The sequence below is a fragment of the Phacochoerus africanus genome, chromosome 2, assembly GCF_016906955.1.
Source record: "Phacochoerus africanus isolate WHEZ1 chromosome 2, ROS_Pafr_v1, whole genome shotgun sequence".
NCBI lineage: Eukaryota > Metazoa > Chordata > Mammalia > Artiodactyla > Suidae > Phacochoerus > Phacochoerus africanus.
The window spans coordinates 50,087,670-50,107,927 of record NC_062545.1 but is presented as its reverse complement, the minus strand read 5'-3'; the positions used below and the strand labels follow the sequence as shown (position 1 = coordinate 50,107,927).

Here is a 20,258-nt window from a genome sequence, read left to right as displayed (position 1 = left end):
AACTTCTGAAGAGCGAAAGGAAACAATGAACTTTGTCCACACTAACCTCCCGCAGTGAACTGACTAATCAAATTCTTCTATGTGCTCGGCATTGTGTTGGCTGTAAGAGATAAAGATATAAACAGATATGGTCCCTGCTCTAGTAAAGAGCTGTTCCCTGTTCTACTAGGGGAAATAGAAAACTCATGTTAGTAAATTTATAACTATAAATTGTGATAAGTGGTATAAAGGTGAAGTGTAGTATTAAAGATATAATGAGAAATTAAACAAAAGGAAAGCCTCTCCTGAGAAAATGACTTTAAAGATGTGGTAAGTAGGTACAGGTTAGTCAATTGAAGGGAAAGAGTTTCCCAAGCAGAACCAACAGACAGTTCTGAGGCAAAAGAGAGGTTGGTGAGTTCAAGGAACTGAAACCAGGCTAGTGAGGCTAGAACAGATGGAGAAATGAGTTCAGGGAAGCAACTACAGGGATTTGAGATTTTAACTTAAAGGGAAACAACTAAATGTTCCAAGGACAAAGAGCCCATGAGTAGTTTTGAAAAGATTCATCTCCCTGTTTAGATAATGGATAAGAGAAGAGTAGGGGAAGATTAGTCAGGAGGTGATAATAAATGATTATGGCTTGGTGGTACTGGAGGCTATGGAGAGAATGGAGAGATTCAAACTGTATTTTGGAGGTAAAATTAACATCAGAAATTTCAGAACATTGTTAAATAATAATGGTGATACTTGTCATTTTTTATTTTAATAGGAATTTCTTAAATATTATATTATTATTGGTGTAAGTTTGATATTCTTAAGGAAATGTAAGACATTTGTAGCTCTCTGTGTAAGTGAGCTTAGTCTGTACTTTTCTTTTGTGTCCTATCTTAATAAGAGTATTTTCCTCTCAGGGACTCATGCTTGCTTTGTATGTTGGTGCATTAAGATTTCTTCTTCTATAATCCATACCCCCTCAGCTACTGCAGTTGCCCCCTTCACCAACAGTTCTTGAGAGGGTTTTCTGCATGCTCTCTTTACTTTTTCATGTGTAATTTACTGTTGAACAAACTCCACTTGATGTCTACCCTTATTATTCCACCAAAATTACCTTCGACAAAGTTACCAGTGACCTATAGTGACAATTCAACTTGCTTATCTAGGGAGTTATAGCTCTGATGCTTCTTAATTTTTCACCTCTGCCTTTGTTTCCTCATATACAGAATGGACATAACAGCAGGGGGTAGTTGGGGAGATTAAATGAGGTAATTCACATAAAGCTCATGGAAGAAAAATGCCTGTGTGTAGTAAATGTCCAAGATCAGCTACTGATATTAGTTGATTTGACTTCTAAACAACATTTTGAATATTTAAACAACTTACCTCCTTAAACACTTTCCTTTACTTGGCAACTCATTCTACTGACTTTCCCTCAACTTCTCCAGATGCATCTTTTCTATACTCTTCTTCCTCTACTCAACCTCTGAATGTTTCTTTACTTACAATCACAGGCTTTTTCCTGCTTCCAGCCCCTCTCCTTATGCAATCTCACCCACTCCCATTGCTGTGTGCCAACAACCCCATTTGTAGCTGGAGTACTGACCTTTTTAAAAAAATTCCAGGCTCAGATCTAATTAGATGCCTCCATTATATCTTAAATTCATGGTATAAACCCCCAGCCAGATTTGTTCCTCTTACAACGTGCAATGGCAGAATGAGACAATAATCTCTTATCACCACCTTCTCTCTCACCCCTACATCACCAAAATCAGTTGGTGCTGTCTCCAAATTATATCTGAAATCTATCCACTTCTCTCTTTCTATCTCCATGAAAATTACAAGCTACAATCATCTCTTGCTTGGCTATTACAAAGTCTCCTAAGTGGTCACCCTATATTTACTCTTTTCCTCTTGCATCTTCCACCAACCTATAGCAAGACATAAAACATAAAGGGAATTTAAAGCAATTGGAATGAAAAAGCCAAAATGTGTACTTCCTATTACACTGTCATATACTTTTTCATTGCTTTCAATGGAAAAAACAATGTAATTAATAAAATTAGCAACTAGAATCAATATGAGAACTCAGTAAAGTGACTAGATACTAAATAAAGACACACAAATAAAGAGCTTTCCCATCTATCAGCAATACCCACAGTCTGATGGCTGCTTATTATTTTCTTTTCACCCCCTACCCTTCTTAAAAATCCTATGCATTCTCTGTAAACTGGCTGAGTTGGCTGCAGGGCTTTCCAGACTCAGATGATGAAACCAGAGGTGAGTCAACTAGATTGTCTATAGTCAGAATATGCATATGAAACCCAGTAATGGCAGTGTGTTATTGGCACTGGACTTATGAAGATAAGCAAACTGGGGGACAAGGCTGCTATTCTGGCATGGCCATCTAATACTAAGTTTACTAATGAGCAAGCAGAGAGTCAGACTGTAAGACAAGTAAAAAGAACAGAGTACTTTCATAGAAAAGAGAGGTCATGCAGACAGAGAAGAATAGAGAAGATGCAGAAGTGTCCTGGCACTTGATGGCTTTTTAGTTCTTGACTCCAACCCCTCTGAGGCTCAGGCATACTCTGCTCTAACCCAAAGTTATGTGTATAGTTATCATAAAACCAATTAAAATACCAATATTTATATTTTGGTACTCATAGAAATAAATTCCTAAATAAGACAAAAATAAAAGCACACACTTTTTCAACATCTTATGTCAGGCACTAGTTATGATCCTTTGATAATGATATCATTTAAGTTTTACACAAACCCAATAAAATGGGTATTGTTATTATTCTCAGTTCAAGAATGAGGAAATCAAAGTTAGAGTGGGTAACTACCCAAATTTAAACATGCAGCAAGTAGCACTATAAATGGGTAAAATTACACAAGAAAACATTTAAAATTTTTTTTATTTTTATTTTTTAATTTTTTGGTCTTTTTAGGACCACACCTGTGGCATATGGACGTTCCCAGGATAGAGGTTGAATCAGAGCAGTAGCTGCTGGCCTACACCACAGCCACAGCAATGCCAGATCTGAGCCTTGTCTGACCTATACCACAGCTCACAGCAATGCCAGATCCTTAACCCACTGAGCGAGGCCAGGGATTGAACCTGCATCCTCATGGATACTAGTCAGATTCATTTCCTTTGAGCCACTATGGGAAGTTCCATAAGAAAACATTTTAAAAGAAGAGCAATGAAACTGCAGATCCAGTGCTAGATATTAAAATGTATTCTAAAAGCTAAAATAATTAATGTGGTAGCAATATAGTAATTAACAGATAGAATATGTAGCCCTTAGTCTTAGTATATAAGAATTAGTATATGATAAAGAAAGCGTCATGAACAGATCTGTAAGGAAATTATTTTCAGACATGTTTTTGAAGGAAAAGTCAAGTTTCATCTTCATCTCATAATAGTAACCAAAATACATTTTAGATGAAAGAGTATTTATATTATGTATGACCTAAAATTATTGCCTCTGTTTAAATGTTTAATGTGATATGGTTAAATACAAGTAATAAATAGAACTTTAAAGGGAAATAATATTTATTAATTTAAAAATTATAAACATTTGAAAAACATAATACGTAAAGCTAACAAGGGTAGAATAAGGATGCAATCACCACCTGTGAGTGTGTAAACTGATTTTAAAAACCTTCAAGAAAGTAATTTGTGTACATGTATCAAGCCTTAAAACTTTCCATAGTCATCAACCCAATAATTCTAATACCAGAAATCTAGCTTAAAGGAAGAACAAGAGATATGTTTAAAGACACTTGCCAAAGCATGCGGATGCTGCATTACATGTACTAGCTAAAACAAATACAAAAAAATCCAGAAACAAAAACAAACAGGAAGAGCTTAAATGTCCAATTAGGGATTGGACAGATATAATATTATATACCCACATAGTGAAATATTATGTAATTATTAAAAACAATACTTTAAAAGACTAATATTCATGAAATAACCACAATGCTTGATGGTGATTCTCCTATTTTTCATGTCTCTTTTTTTTTGACATTTCCCTTTTTCTATAACCACTATTAAAAGATCCAGTGGTATACAGTTAACCATATTTGACATGATGTAGAGTTATTTACTAGCACTGTAAAGAATCAAGAAAATGACACAATCAGTGATGACTAAGGTTACCATTCACTTCCCCATTTCCTGCTACCATGGCTAATTGAAAATTGGTGTGGTTATTCCCACACCAATTGGCATTGGCCACAGATAAACTGCTGTGTATTTTGAAATCAGAGTTATTATTCTGCTCCATCTGTTCTCTTCATTTTTCAAGTCAGCTGTCAAATTAAACAAGTAAGCCCTTCCTAAAAGTTGAAGAAGTGTAACATGTTACCAGGGTCAATGAAACAATTGTCTAACATGCCAAGATGTTCAGTAGAATTCCACAAGAGGAATCAAGAGCGAATTCACAGGAAGTGAGGTGAAATGTCGACAGTTGTTTTAAAGTGATGATGGGAAAGTGCTATATTTATAATAACAGTATTTAACATTCTTGCGTTAGTTTTGAATACTAGTCATAATTGCCAAGGAAGCTTTAATAGTGAAATCCTAAAAATACATTTCACCCCTGACCTGCTTTTTCCAGTTGTTTTGGTCTCAGTATTATTTTAGCTAAAATTAATAAGCATAACATTCAGTAAAATACTAAATCATTCCTTGGTTTAATGATTTATATATTGTATTTCTCCATCCCATTCTAATCAAGAATTTCATTTTTCTGTAATATTTTCCTATTGTACATAAAACATCTCTACCATTTCAAACATGGAAATATCTTCTGACACAGTCTCCATGTCCCACTATGTAAACATAACTTTAAGAATTGTACTCCAAGTCATGGGAGAAAGAGAAGGGAAATTACTTTGCTAAATCTATTCACTCTGAAGTAGAGGTTAACTATTAGGCTAAAATAAAGTTTTACCTCGTTTGTGTTATGACACAAAGTGGCCCCATTTTTCACCCCACTATGTATCTATCTCCCTTGCAATAAGACTTTGCAGCTGTATCATCAAGAAGTGGCATCTATTTTCCCATCTTTGAATCTGGGCTGTATTTGAGACTTACTTTGGCCAACACAATGTGGAAGAGGTAGTGGCATGCTGGCTCTGAGCTGGGGGCCTTGAGATGCCTTAGATGCTTCTGCTTGTTCTCTTTGGCCCACCTTTACCTTGAGAACAAGACCAGGCAGGAGTTCCGGTCGTGGCGCAGTGGTTAATGAATCCAACTAGGAACCATGAGGTGGCCGGTTCGGTCCCTGCCCTTGCTCAGTGGGTTAGGGATCCGGCGTTGCCGTGAGCTGTGGTGTAGGTTGCAGACACGGCTTGGATCCCGCGTTGCTATGGCTCTGGCATAGGCCGGTGGCTACAGCTCCGATTCAACCCCTAACCTGGGAACCTCCATATGCCGCGGGAGCGGCCCAAGAAATAGCAACAACAACAACAACAACAACAAAGACAAAAAAAAAAGACAAAAAAAAAAGACCAGGCAGACATGCTGTCCATCAGAACCCAACCTAGACCAGCTGCCTTCAGCCAACCCACCAGCTGAGAAGAGAGTGATGAGCCAACCTAAATAAGACCCACTTGGAGCAAAGTCCCTGAGCTAAGCCTGGTCTAAAGTGCTAAACTACAGAAGTCTGAGCTAAACAAATGAATACTGTGTCAAGCCACTAATGTTTGGGACGACTGTAACACACCAGTAGCTAACTAATATATCCTCTCATTTTTCACTTACTTATTTAGAAGGAGAATTAGGAAGAAATACTGGAAAAATAAAAAATTAGACATACTAATTGCATCAAATTCATTTTTTTCTCAAAATATTTAAATTATTTTCATATTTTGACTGTTAAAGATTAACATTTACTGAGCACCCTCTACTAGGCACTTATTTTACTCCCACAAAAATCCCATAAAATAGGGATTAACTTTATTTCATAGAAAAGGAGATCAAGGCAGAGAAAGCAAGGAACATGTCCAGATTTACACAGCTGGCATGGCAGAGCTGGATTAGAACATGGAACATAGTAAGTATGAATTCATTTATCCTATGAAAGGTCACCATCAGTTCTATAATTAACTGTTAAGTCTAGGCTCTCTCTGAAGCAGTATATCAGAAACTAGGAATACATGTTCCCTGCCAAATGACCTAGATGCTACCCAGAAGGTTCTGAAGAGTAATTTATGCATATCATCTAGGCTTACTCGCTTGGACTTTTCTCATTCTACAAAAAAATTTAAATGGCAAAAATATCCCAGCTACCCTTTCAAACTCTCAACTCAAGTTCTTTGTGCAATTACCATAACAACAACTGAATGGAAAATTGACTAATGTAAAGTGAAAATATATTGATATAGTTGAAGCCTTAATTATTGTTTCTAGTAGCAAATGATTACTATTGATTGCCTTATTGACTATAATTTCATGATATTTAGTGCCAGAAGTCAATATTATAGTTGTTTACTGGTGGGTAAAATCCCTTATTTGTGGGGCTAATATAAAAATAGTCAACTTCTAACTTATATCTGAGACAGATATAAAATTTAAATCAACCTAGGATTAAATCAATAAAATTCCACTGAATAAATTGCCCATAATTTTCATTAGCTTAGCATTTATGTATCAGGACAACATATGATATGATACATCACAGGTGCTGATACATTTTTGACACTGAAAATAAAAAGCAATAGAATAACAGGAAATGGATTCAGTACTGCTTCTCTTTAATATTCACTTGACTGGAAACCAAAATGAGTAAATGACTCTATGAAACAGATAAAGAAGGACTTCTAGTAAGCATTTTCCATTTCTCCTATCACATCTTCAGAAACATCTACTGAAGGCAAAAGTCTGCACAGCATACATAAAACTAACTCCAAGACCAAATATATATATTATTTTAGGCTGGCCTATAAAAATTTGAGTATGTCCTCCAGAAATTAAGAAACAGAAATGATTAGATGCATGGCTTAATTACAAATAATCCAGATAGTTTGGGATTAGGAAAGTACACTTATACTTAACCACACATTACTAGATATTTTAATAATTTTATTCATTTGATTATCACATTTCCTACAAAACTATATTACAGATAATACTATCTTATATTGCAGTAATATAATACTATAATATGTGATTAAGTAAATCAACTAAAGTAGGGATTAATGAGACTTTTTTCCAGTGAATTCCGTCAGATAAACATATTCCCAACTGCTAGAAAACCAGAGTAATAAATACGTAAACAAGATTTTCTGATTTAAACAAATATCTTATATGGCATTTCAGGACTCAGGTGACACTTTAGTAACAACACAAGAAAAATCATAGGGCATTGAAAAGTTATAGCAACCAGTTTTCTAAAGTTTTAAGAGATAAATTAAAGCAGGAATCATGTGCATTTTTTTAGTTTTATGGTTATGGTTATTGTTATTAGTTTAACTCAAAGTGGAAAAAAAGACCACTGATCAAGATGATGAAAGTAGGTAATGCCTATAAGTTTATATAAGAGTAAATCAGCACCTGCTTAACTAAGAACACTCTGGGCTACAGAATATGTCAACTGTTAGATGCTGTCCACATCTCCTGGAGCCATACGGTTCATGATGACAAGCAATTTGGTTGTTCTTTTTTTTTTTTTTTTTCACTCAACTTAAGAGATCCTGAAAAGATCAGATTATTTTAATATCAAATGGAAAAGTCACACACTTATTGAAACATTTTAGATCCTTGAAAGGATTTGGGGCTATCTGTGCCCACATTCTTAAATGTCACTTTTGAATGAACTGAAATTGACAACATTTTAGCTACAAAGTGTTAGGAACACTGTGGCATGAGTAACAGTTGCCACTGGATGTTTCTCTCTCACAATCAAATGATATTTAACAAAAAAAAGTGCAGCAGAATCAAGTTTAAATGCTGAAGAAAATATTTTTTAAACTTTAAGTTACTTAAGGCTTGAATGACAACACAAAATAATAATAATTTTAAAAGCAAACTAAATTACATGATCTGAAGAATAACCTTAAAATATTGAATGCTATCATGAAGCAGATGTTTGTATCTGCTTTTCTATTTGCTCCTTTTTTTTTTCCCCCATAAATGCAACCACGTAATAGTCCTATTTTCACAAAGACCTAAAGTAAAGACCTTGGTTCAGGGTTTAGGAGTACAGATCACTTCACTGAACCTCAGACAAATGGGCGTTTTTCTAAAGTGATATGCAAAGCTTCATTCCTGTGTTTACCTTTGGTCATATAACAAGAGTTTGTTTGGCTGAATCATTGCCAGGAAGGCTGACAGTAGGGATAACTGTCATCAAGACTGGAATCTTCACTACCTCACACTGGTCAGATGACCATCATTTAAAAAAATCTACAAATAACAAATGCTGCACAGACTGTGGAGAAGAGGGAACCCTCCTACTCAGTTGGTAGGAATGTAAATTGGTGCAGCCACTATGAAAAACAGTATGGAGGTTCCTCAAAAAACTAAAAATAGAGTTGCCATATGATCCAGCAATCCTATTCCTGGGCATATATCCAGGTAAAACTATAATTGGAAAAGTTACATGCACCTTTATGTTCACAGCAGCACTATTCACAATAACCAAGACATGGAAGCAACCTAAATGTCCATTGACAGAGAAGTGGATAAAGATGTGTTACATCTTATACAATGGAATACTACTCGGCCATAAAAATGAAATAATGCCATTTGCAGCAACATGGATGCACCTAGAGATTATCACACTAAGTGAACTCAATTGGACAAAGACAAATATCAGATGATATCACTTATATGTGGAATCTAAAATAAGACACAAATGAACCTATCTATAAAACAGAAACAGACTCATAGACATGGAGAGCAGACTTTTGATTGCCAAAGAAAAGGAGGATGGGGGAGGGATGGATCAGGAATTTGGGATTAACAGATGCAAACTATTGATATTGGATGGACAACAACAAAGTCCTACTGTATAGCACATGGAACTATATTCAATATTCTGTGATAAACCATAGTGGAAAAGAATATGAAAAAGAATATACATATGTATATGTATAACTGAATCACTTTTCTATACAGCAGAAACTAACACAATATGGTATACCAACTTTACTTCAATAAAATATATATATTGTTTAAAGAGTGGACTCTTCACTTTGTTCAGTACTAGTAGTAGCCACATTATGTCTACAGTAATACTGAAGGTACCTAAGGGAAAAATCCCCCAAAGAAGGGATATTTAAGACCACTCCTATAGGAACAGAGAAACCAGGATGTAGACCTCAGTTAGGGGTCTACTCCTCCGCCAGAATACAGACTTTCTCCCTCTTGCTTCATGGGCTACACTGTCAGGGAGTCCAGGGTTTCTTGAATGATGCTCACCTGACTTTACCAGCCAGGAATGGGGCAGTGGAGTATGGTCGTTCCTATGCATGCATATCTACGTGATAAACCTAAGGTTCCAGCATAAGAACCTAATCTTTGAGACAAAGAACCATCCCTTCAATTAACTTTCACTTTAGGACCGACTTGGCTGAATTGTGTTTGCTTGGGTAATGAGGTATGAGTTTCTGCTCTGAGTTGCGATAGCCTCAGGAATATGCTTTCAAACAAGGTCCTCAATACTTGTTTACATTTCCTGGATTCCTTTCTGACTGAGGAACCTGTAATAGTCTGGCTCGTGTTAAGCTGGTCTGAAAGCTAGTTTTTTAACCATAAAGAAAAGCAGCAGATTTCCCTATTTGGTTTATAATGGATTATAGAAATACCACCTGAAAACCATCATATGGTATGTTCTCTTTGACAATTAATAAACCTTTCTTTTTGGGTCAGCAGCCATGTGACTTTGGTAGATACGATGTCTTTGAATAATAACAACTAGTGAATTATTTTATTTGGCAACCAGTGAACTGTGTTACTCAAAACAGTCAAATTTTAAACACCTAAGACTACAATAAGGTCATTAAGAAGAAAGTTGTCTTATTTCATTATGACTCAGTTTTCCACAGAGAACTAAAATTCAAATGAGGTTGTCTTTATTCAGAAAACAGATTATGTTGTAAGCAGTCCAAGAATATTACTGGTGTCACACAAAAATGAGTGCTTTACATACTTTCCTTGTTTAATCTAGAAACAAAAAGTTTCTAATCTAGAAACAAAAGTGTGATGTCAATTATGTATCAGATGGAAAAATAGACATGGTCCTATATCATAAGACATAGCATGTAACACTGAAACAAGTCAAAGATCCCATATATGATAAATAACAATTAAGGCAGAATATATTTCTAACATTAAGAGTTATTATGTGAATCTTACATTTGACTATAAACTATGTGAGTAGTAATTCTCATTCAAGATATTTTCTTTTCTAGTTGAGGCTTTATTTCTTCCCGATATCTTAATCATATTCTACATACATATTTTCACCTCATGGTGAAATTGATTATTTGAAGGCAACAGTTAATAGATATGAGGAATTAAAAGGCAAATCTTTGTAGTCAAATATATTGAATGTTTTTTCTATACCTCCTATCCTGTGAGAATTTATTACTGAACAATATCAACTTGTACATATAAAATATCAAAATAGCCACTAAGATTTTAGTGAGATGGAAACTTTAAATTACAGAGAATATATCTATTTTTCTGGCTTCTTTTCACCTATTCCTACAGGTAAAGTCCCATTAATAAAACAGGAATATGTGTAAATAAAGCATTTATTTAGAGCCATTGCATTGCACTGACTGCTATTCTAAAGTAAAAATATTCAAGAGTCCTATTTTAAAAAGAGTCATCACTCAATGGTTTCTCAATTACATGGTTACTACCTGGTTATCCTTCCTTTTTCCTCACTGTTCTGTGAGGAAAAGTAATTAACAAGTCACTTACAGTATGCATAATTTGACTTGCAATTACAATAGATGCTCATTCTATCTATAAATACTCAGTGAATAAGCAAATAACTGATCACAAATCAGAAAACTCAACACAGATCATCAACCCTAATTTGAGATGAACTTTTCCCCTTTCTAGCCTTCCTTCTGGCTCTCCAATTACACGACATTTTACAAAACAAAGGAATGGTATTGCTTTTGTTCTATTTGAAAATAAAACTAGACATATGAAATGCAGAAGGATGCAAATGATTGTGTGAAGGGAAATTTCAGATGACCAGGACACTTCCATTCTCTGTACTTTCAGTGCAAAGCTGTGAATGTGCAAAAGGATTGCTTGAACAGAGGCGTTAAGTGCTTTCCTCAGCTCCAGCCTGCAGCCCTTTCCACATAGTTTTCTCTACCTCTGAGTTTGGAAACCAGTAACCTGGTAGGATTTAAGGAATTCACTATAACCCAGTCTGGGATATACTGTACAATCCTAGTGGCTTACCTAAGCCTTGCCCCTACTTTTTATATAATTCCTTTGTTAAACTCTTTCACACTATTCTATTTTGAGTGTACCATCCCTTTTCTGTTGGACCCTGACTATTACAATTAGTCCTACTTATTTCCTCAGGAAAAGTTCCACTGATAAAACAGCTATACATAAAAACAAAGCATTTATTTAGACTTGGACACTTAATGAGTGCATCAATAATGTGAGAGCACAAAAATATAATGCTTAACAAATGTGTGGGTCATTTGCACATCAATGGAATGATTTAATAAGAATATGTAGAAATAACTACCATTTAACAAGTTTAGAAAGATTTCTGACCATCATCAATATAAGTCTACCTTAAGTGAGGCACAAATTTTAAACTATTCCTATAAAAATCACTGAACTGCTTATAAGGAAGACACAAAAACAAGTCAGATATCCCACTTCAAAATATTTTCAAGAACACAATTTTTACAGATGAATATGTAGCATATAAAGATCTTTACCTTTTCACCAATTTCTCCTTTAAGGCCTTCAAAACCTTGCTCTCCCTGTAGAAGAGGAATATGATGTGTATAGTAATAGGTACACTACTTTCAACACATGTAATCATTACAACAATAATAATAATAGTTTAAAACTATTTTTAAAATGTAAGCTCAAAAACCAAGTAAGTTACACAAAATTTAGACACTCCCAAACACTGAATGAATAATTTTCTAGGGTACAAGCTATAGCTTGACTACTTCCAAAGCAATTTAATTTCCATAAACCTGAATTTCTCTATCTATAGTACCTTTCTAACAGGTGTTTTGAGAATTGAATGCATCAAACAGTGTGCCTGGAGTTCCCTGGTGGCGCAGCATGTTAAGGATCCAGCATTGTCACTGCTGCAGCTCAGGCCACTGCTGTGCCTCAGGTTCAGTCCCTGGCCCAGGAATTTCCACATGTCACAGGTGCGGCCAAAACAAATCCAAAAAACCAAAAAAAAAATAGTGTGGCTGGCACAGATTTAAGTTAGTCACTATTGTTATTATTTAGGTCTAGTAGAAACATCCGTCCATGAGTGACCATTCCAGTGAGAGATAAGTGATGAATGAGGTCAGAGTTCTGGCTCCAGCTTTGACACCAGCACCATGCTCTTTACTGCCCAGGTCTCCTGCCTCTCCATCATGGGAAGAGGATTGGCTCTCAACTACTGCATCTAATTTGAAAGGTGTATGCCCCTTGCTCCTCAATTAAAACCTCTCATCTGATCTGAAAAGCTTATTTTCCCACTTCATTCTGCAGATATTTTTAGCACTAATGTTTCATTCATACATTCAACAAATAGTCACCGAATGCCTAATATCCGCCAGGCACTCATGACAATGTAGCCAGCAAGTGAGTGCTGGGGATGGGTCACACTCACCCCTCCACCTACAAGAAGCACTCAGTAAACATTTCCTGAATACACTGAGACAAAGGATGAATAGTTTCTTATTTTTTCTGTAATGCTTCAAACAAGGTGACAATATAATTAAAATTCATATATTAGAAGAGAATGTGTATAGCCTTTGTGTGTAAATTATGTATATATAATTATATATATATATATATAATATACACACAGACACATACACACACACACACACACACAATGAAATAATTACTTCTAACTCATCTAGTCTCAAAGAAGTTACCAAAAAAGAAAATGTGTTAGTATTTGTGTATATTTGCTACTGAATGCCTGGTCTATCTTTTTTTTCTACATTTTCCCTAAACTACAGACTTGAACTCGATCTATCAATTCAAGATGACACAAAGCAGCTAACTGTCCCCTAGCACATCAACCGCAATGCCAGCATGAGACAGCCACCACAAACAGCTGCTGGAAAGTCCAAAACCGTTTCCCAGCAGATAAATCTACACATCCCTTGGCTTGCAACTCGACTCACAGATGCAGCACACGCTGTATCAGTGGGTTTTGTCTAGAACTGCTGTGAAGAAATGCAGAAGCTTGCCATTTCGTTGCTGCCAGTTTAATCTTACTATCTTCATCAAGCAAGTAAAGGAAGATTTTTCAAAAGCTGTAACTATAAATAAGTGCATATCTTTTTTAATGGTAATTGTTAGCTACAGAGAAAAACCCTAGATGCAATAGTAGCTTCTGACTTCCTGTTGCTAAGATCTGTAAAACTTCTCCAGAGCATAGAAATGATACACTTGGCTCTGGTGGGCATCTAATATTGCATCAATAATGCTCTCCCCATGGTGGGATTATCTGGGTGGTATCATGACAGCTGTCCCCACCTGAAGTGGCTCCGCATCCCTTCAGGAAACTGGAATAAACCAGTCTCTGTGTTTCCTATAATGCTGGTCACATACAATCACATTGTTTCCCCCCAGGAGAAGAAATCAACCCTTGGACATTAGAGGGGTGAAAAGAAGTTCACCTTGGTAAAGAGAAAGATTCTAGGCACAGAAAGAAACACTCTAGCCAATGCAAAAATCCTTGTTGATAGGAATTTAACTTTCTGCAGAGATTTTTTAAAGAGATTAGTTGCAGCATCTTTGTAATATATAGTGTCATTATAACTACTATGTTTAGCTCAATCTGGGAAATACAAAAAGAAAGATACAGAAATAACTACATATAGTCAAAGACAGTAAAGACTGTTCCATTCTTCATTTTAGACTCTTTAAAGTGAAAACATTTTCGGAGCAGCTATGTATATCCCCAGGGCCCCCAGAAAGCATGACTGCCCACTTCTCTGGAGAAGTGTGTGGCCAAAACTCTGATGAAGCTCTCCCTAGAGTAGTTCCTTTGGAAAAAGGTTGCTTCTACAGGTTCTCTTTGGAAAGAAAGATCATGTGGTGGTTGATTCGGGGAATTCAGTTTCATCAAATACATTTCTGAATTTTCACTATATCATACGCAAATACAACTTTCAAGATAACATGTGTAACTAATATGAAACATTAAAAATTCTTTACCTTTTGACCGGGTAATCCTGGAACTCCATGTAAACCATTTTCACCCTAAAAGAAGTACACAGAATAAATTTTATTGGGTACAAAAAACAAATTAATAAAGATATTTTTTAACAACTAGTTCTAGAGCTGCAGGGAAAGGTGGCCTAATACTGAATGCTTATTAAGTGCAGGGACTTTGTATCCATCTCTCATCTTCCAACTCCATTACTAGTACTTTCATTTTGAAAATAAGAAAACAGGAGTTCCCGTTGTGGCTCAGTGGGTTAAGAACCTGATATAGTCTCTGTAAGGATGCAGGTTTGATCCCTGGCCTCACACAGTGGGTTAAGTATTCAGTTTCGCTGCAAGATGCAACATAGGTTGCAGATGCTGCTCAGATCCAGTGTTGCTGTGGCTGTGGCTGTGGCATAGGCCTCAACTGTATCTCTGATTCAACCCCTGGCCCTGGAACTTCCATATGCTGCAAGTGCAGCCATGAAAAGGAAAAAAAAAAAAAAAGAAAGAAACAAAATAAGAAAATGGAGGCTCCAGGAGGTTTGGTAACATACACAAGGTCATCCAGCTAGGAGCATCACCTAAGAAGTGAATTGAGGTCTCTGATTCCACAGCCCATGCTTTCCCATATGCTACTTAGTATACTTTATCTTATTCTCTCTCTCTTTCAAACCTCTGGGAATGATATTAAAGTCTGACACAGGCTTTCTATGGCCCAGGCACTATTCTCACAACAAACCTATCAGGTAGATATGACTATTATGACCATCTTCTTACAGATGACTATACAACCAGGAGACACAACTGGAAGTCAAATTCACACACTTGATCTCTGAGCACCTATCCATCCCCCTGTACTGTCTCATGGAAAAGATTTCATTCTTTTCTGAAATGAAAAGAATAATTTTCCTCTTATCTGAAAACTACATCTATAAAGTGTGTCTACTTTCTTGCTCATTTCTGTTGATTTCTTTTAGATCGGTTTTTGAAGAGATGTCCAATGCCATTTCACTTGAAACAATTACTTGGGAGAACTTTTGGTTCTTTCCATTCATCTGGTTCCTGCGTTGGGTAAGAAGTTTTTCAGCAGATGCCTATCAGGTTCCATTACTGGAATTCATGAGACATCTATTTGACAAGTCTGGTTTGCAAATGGCACACAAGCTAGAAAGAGATACTTCTGGGAGGGTGTGCACATTCCCAGTGGAGCCTTAGGAATTTAGCTGCTTCAAGGAAGTGACTTGGACTCCCAAGTCTCCAGGTTTAGACAGCTCAAAATAAACTAACAATTCTATTGAGCCACTCTATTTTTAGAAAACACCTATAATTAATATATAAGACAACGGTCTTTTAAGTATTACCTAGAATGAAGTTAGATATCATTTCTTAGAATTTTTAAATTAAATTCAAGAACATGAAGAAAAAATCATATTTTCAAATTTTAAAAATAGCAATAATGCATTCTGTTTAAATCTAAAGAAATATTATTTCATTAGTTAATACATTTTTGGAAAGTTTTAGTCATTTTTACCAAAAAGGTACTTCTATACACACACAGATAGTGTAAAGACTAAGGCTCTTTGATTAAATTATCTAAATGTTCCACAGTATAGCTGCTATCATCACAGAATATATTAAACACTAAAGGCAAAACTTTGTTGCTAAGTGTAATTAAATGTTGAAGCGTCAATAAAACACAACGTACTTATCTAGGTAATAAACATATTTCTATTATTTTAAAAAACTGTCATTGTTCTAGACCTGAGGCATCTTGAAAATATATTAGAAATTTCATATTTCATTTGATAGAGTGATAGTCAAAGCACATTAAGGTTTTGACGCCAGTGAACATTCTATGGAAATTGAGCTTCTTGTTACTCATCGTAGAAGTATGCCCACTTGTCCATAAGAGGCAGAATTATTTTCATTGGTTGGTCCAATATAATGTTTTATATCATATTACAAGTTACACACGATAACAAGATATGGCGTGTAATCCCCTAAAGTACACTGACACAGTATACACTGCCAAAAATACTTTTTGGAAAAAGGAAAGTAGTGACAGTAGCTCCTTCCCTGTTTCTTTGCTCACAGCCCACTCCTATGTTCCATGGCACCTAAAGGCCCACTTCTGGCATATGTCAGGTTAGGGACACACCCAGATGCACTGTCAACTGGGTACCGAAAGTTATTAATAGAAAGAATGTTCCTCTCTTTAATGGACACAGGTTTTACAATTGTTGCAATTAAAATGCATTTTCCTGTGGCCAATGTTAGTTGGTCTCTGCTCTCTCCTGACCAAAAATTTGTTTTGTAGACATAATTCTAAACTCCACAGTAGCTCAATGGACACCACTGATTACTCTCTGGGGAAATGAGTTGGTGTTACATGACACAACATGTGAAAGATTTTGATACTGGGAATCTTTAGAAGCTGAAAGTTTGCAACCTTTGCATTCAGAAACCTATTTATTTTTGTCTCACAGATTTTCTCAAAGTTACCGAAGATGTCCTACATAGAAACTTATAATCATTTAAAATCATTTGTCATTTTTCTAGTCCCTGAGAGATAAATTAGCATATTTGTTTTCGTCACTAGCTCTCAAAAAATTAACATAACAACTAAAGAAGAGAATAGCCTTAAAGAGCAAAGCTTTGTTTAACAGATTAACAGACCATGATTTTATCTAAAGCCTAATTTATGTCAATGGAATGAGCCTTTCTTTCCTCTGAATCACCATTTCAAAGCTCTGATGCCCCATGCAGCTTGGGGTCAAATTGAATTCTATCCAACAAATAAATGCCTGCCTAAAATTACTGGGTGAGCAGACATTAACTGTTTTTTCTAAATATTTGCTGTCACTCCTTGTTCCCAGCCTCAGCCCAGGAAGAAATAAGAAGCTTCTCCACTGGCTTCCCATTAATATTTTAGCCTATTATTGAAAGAAAATTACAGTCAATGTTTCCCATAGCTACCATAACTTTTAAAACTTGTTTCTGAGGCATAAGCTATTACAGGTTTTTCCATCAAAGGGCCTGTGCCTCTTTCCTATTATAAATTCAGGCTACAGATGGGCAATGAGTGAATATGTGTAATAAAGCAGGGGAAAATCTAACATAGCTGCTGAGAGCCTCGTTGCCACGCTATTACTGTAACACGTAGCATGTCTTCATCTTCACGGAACAATGGAAAAAACCCTTTCCAGAATTCAAAGTAACCTCTTTGCAAAGTTTTCAGAAGGAAACTTAGGTGTGATTTAGGACCAGCTGGTAGCTTTCTGCAAAACTGATTGAAGAATTTAATTTTACTTCCTTTTTGTTTCTGTACATTTCCTGGAAGTAAGCACAGCTGGGCATACAAGATAAATTATTAGCTTTCCTGATTTCTTTGACATTGGAATCAATGACTTTTCTCATGTAGGAAATATAAGTTGTTCAAAAAACACTTAATAAAGAATCACACTCCCTAGGGCTATAGTTTGCAAACCTAGTACCAATAAAATGAAGTAAAGAAAGGTAGATTAAGCAGGTACATAAAATTTTCCTGATAACTAGACCTAAGCCCAGAAAATAGAAAGCTATATACTACGGTGATTGTTGTCTTTAAAAAGTTAGGCATTCAGCATTTGATTAAAAAGTCTGAAATCTTATTATAACACTATTTCCATATTTAAAACAGTTAATTGGACTTATCATTTCACTTAGAGCAAGTTTTCCAGGAACATAATCTTCTGTTTGAATTTAATGTACACTTGGAAATATATCAATATTTTCCCACTAATTAATTCACATTCATTAAGAGGAAATTTACTTAAATTGAGTGTTGAGTGAAATAGCTGGAACAAATATCTGAAGTGGAATGCCAGAATCCTAGCATGAAAACTAATAAAGGAGGCAGCCAAAAGTAAGTCTGATCTTGATTTTGTGTGTCGCTAACTTAACCTAGGTATTTCTGACTACTCGTCCTGCTATACTCAAGGCTTAACCTTTCAAAGATGAATTTTTATATGGTTCTTGCACTATTGCCACTCAGCTAAATATTTCAGGAAATAAAGCGTAAACCTCCTATTGTTTTCCAGATAGTTCATCCAATCAGAGCTTTTTTATTACAAGGAAAAATATTTTTTCCTTCTATTTTCCGGGACCCCATTCCAAGAAAAAACTCATATATATATATATTGCATAGGTTTTGAAACTTCAAACTTTTTGAACTCTTTGTATTTGTTAGATCCTTAATGCAGCTAACACGTGGAATATATTATCACATGAATGCTCAGAATAAGGCAAATTTAAAACATTCTTAAAAATGAATGAGACTCTATTATTATTATTTATTCTTATGGGTCATTTCAAGGAAGGGAAAGCCAGCCTACCAAGGGTAATACATGGCCAATACATGTCTTAATCATAATAATATAAATGTGGAGAGTTAGTAGAAGCTGAACCCAACATCTACTGTTTCAAGAACTATTAACCTGAGCGTATGTGTGTGTAGACAAGCACATACCTAGAAAATAAGCAGAGTGGGTATTAGTACACATGGAGACAGGTGTAAATTTATACATTTTTATCCACCACATCCACCAAAGAATCTGTTAAGGTACTACTGAAAGCTTCTTAAAGTTGGGCACATTTGCTGTATAATTTGCATTGTGGAGAGAAAACAAAATAATATGATGTGTGGATATTGAAATAATGCCTTCTGAACCCAAATGAACCTTTCCCAAATTTCTGCTCATTGGTCTTATCTCACACAGGACAAACATGGGGTCTTACACATGACATCCCTTTGTGACACCATCAAGTCTTTTCAGCCAATCGATCCTTTTTTAAACGATAGTTTGGAGTCCCTTAATATTACAGTAACTGTCCCCTGGGTACGCAAAAAGAATTCAGCACATTACTCCAGAAATGGACTCACTCACAAAGAATAGAGAACAGGACTGTCATACATGCACACATACACAAGCACACACATACCTCACTGTGGATGCTATATAATACTTGCAATCTTATATCTTGCTTTTTAGAAGCTAAATTATTTCTGTTTACATTAAGCTTGTAGTCAACTAAAACCATTAAGTTTTCCTTTCAAAGAGAATATTTAAATTTTATGATCCTTATTCACATTACTTGAGTGCAAATTATACTGAGTTATTCAAGTAAAAAAACAAATAAGTTTGAAATAGTTTGGGGAGGTAACACATTTCTTTCCATATAAAGCAAAGTTAGGCATTGAGCCTTGGCTGATGTTGTAGATCCCATTACAAAATCTGGTCTCCTGTGTAATTGGGATACTCTCTTAAAGAAGATCTGTTAAGAACAAGTGTGTGGGCTCTTAACCTTATTGTGAGACTAGCTTCCAGCAGTCTTTAAGTAAACTTGAGGCTTCACAAAATCACCTGGGAAACAAGACATTTAATGGGAATCATCCACTGAAATAACTGGAGTAAAGCAAGTGACCTTTGAAGCAAGCATTCTAACATGTGAAAGACAAGTGAAGATATAAAGAGAAGGCCAGTGTCATCAGTAAGCTCCTAACTGAGGACAGTGAGAAACCAGTACCTGTAAACTATTTCCTCTCCAAAGTAGTCTTCAGACTCAGTAATTTATAGTTCTACTCCAAATCAATTACTTCTACTGGAGCTTAAATGTACTAAAGTCATTGGCTGCTTATCTTTAGCCCTGAGGCAAACGGCTGTGAAGACATTAAGGAAGAACATGCCTTCGTAATGTTGTAAGAAAGTCAAGAGATTTCCAAAACTAGTTTGGAGGAAATGGCAGCAAGATCACCTAGAGATTTATACTTGAGAGAGAAGGGAGAACGGAAGCGGGAAGCCAGTTCTGGGGCTGTACACTCCTCTATTTCAGTTTC

The 20,258-nt window shown here is 35.7% G+C and overlaps 1 protein-coding gene across 4 annotated transcripts in view; it reads right to left on the bottom strand.

Moving 5' to 3' along the window:
* Nucleotides 1-20,258, bottom strand: part of COL19A1 (collagen type XIX alpha 1 chain) — a 345,293-nt gene that overhangs the window by 239,879 nt on the left and 85,156 nt on the right. For all 4 annotated transcript variants that reach the window (XM_047760063.1, XM_047760070.1, XM_047760080.1 and 1 more), the window contains 2 exons: nt 14,390-14,434; nt 11,920-11,964 (listed from right to left, as the gene is read on the bottom strand). In XM_047760063.1, the coding sequence (XP_047616019.1) occupies nt 11,920-11,964; nt 14,390-14,434 (90 nt within the window). The remainder of the gene's footprint in view (nt 1-11,919; nt 11,965-14,389; nt 14,435-20,258) is intronic.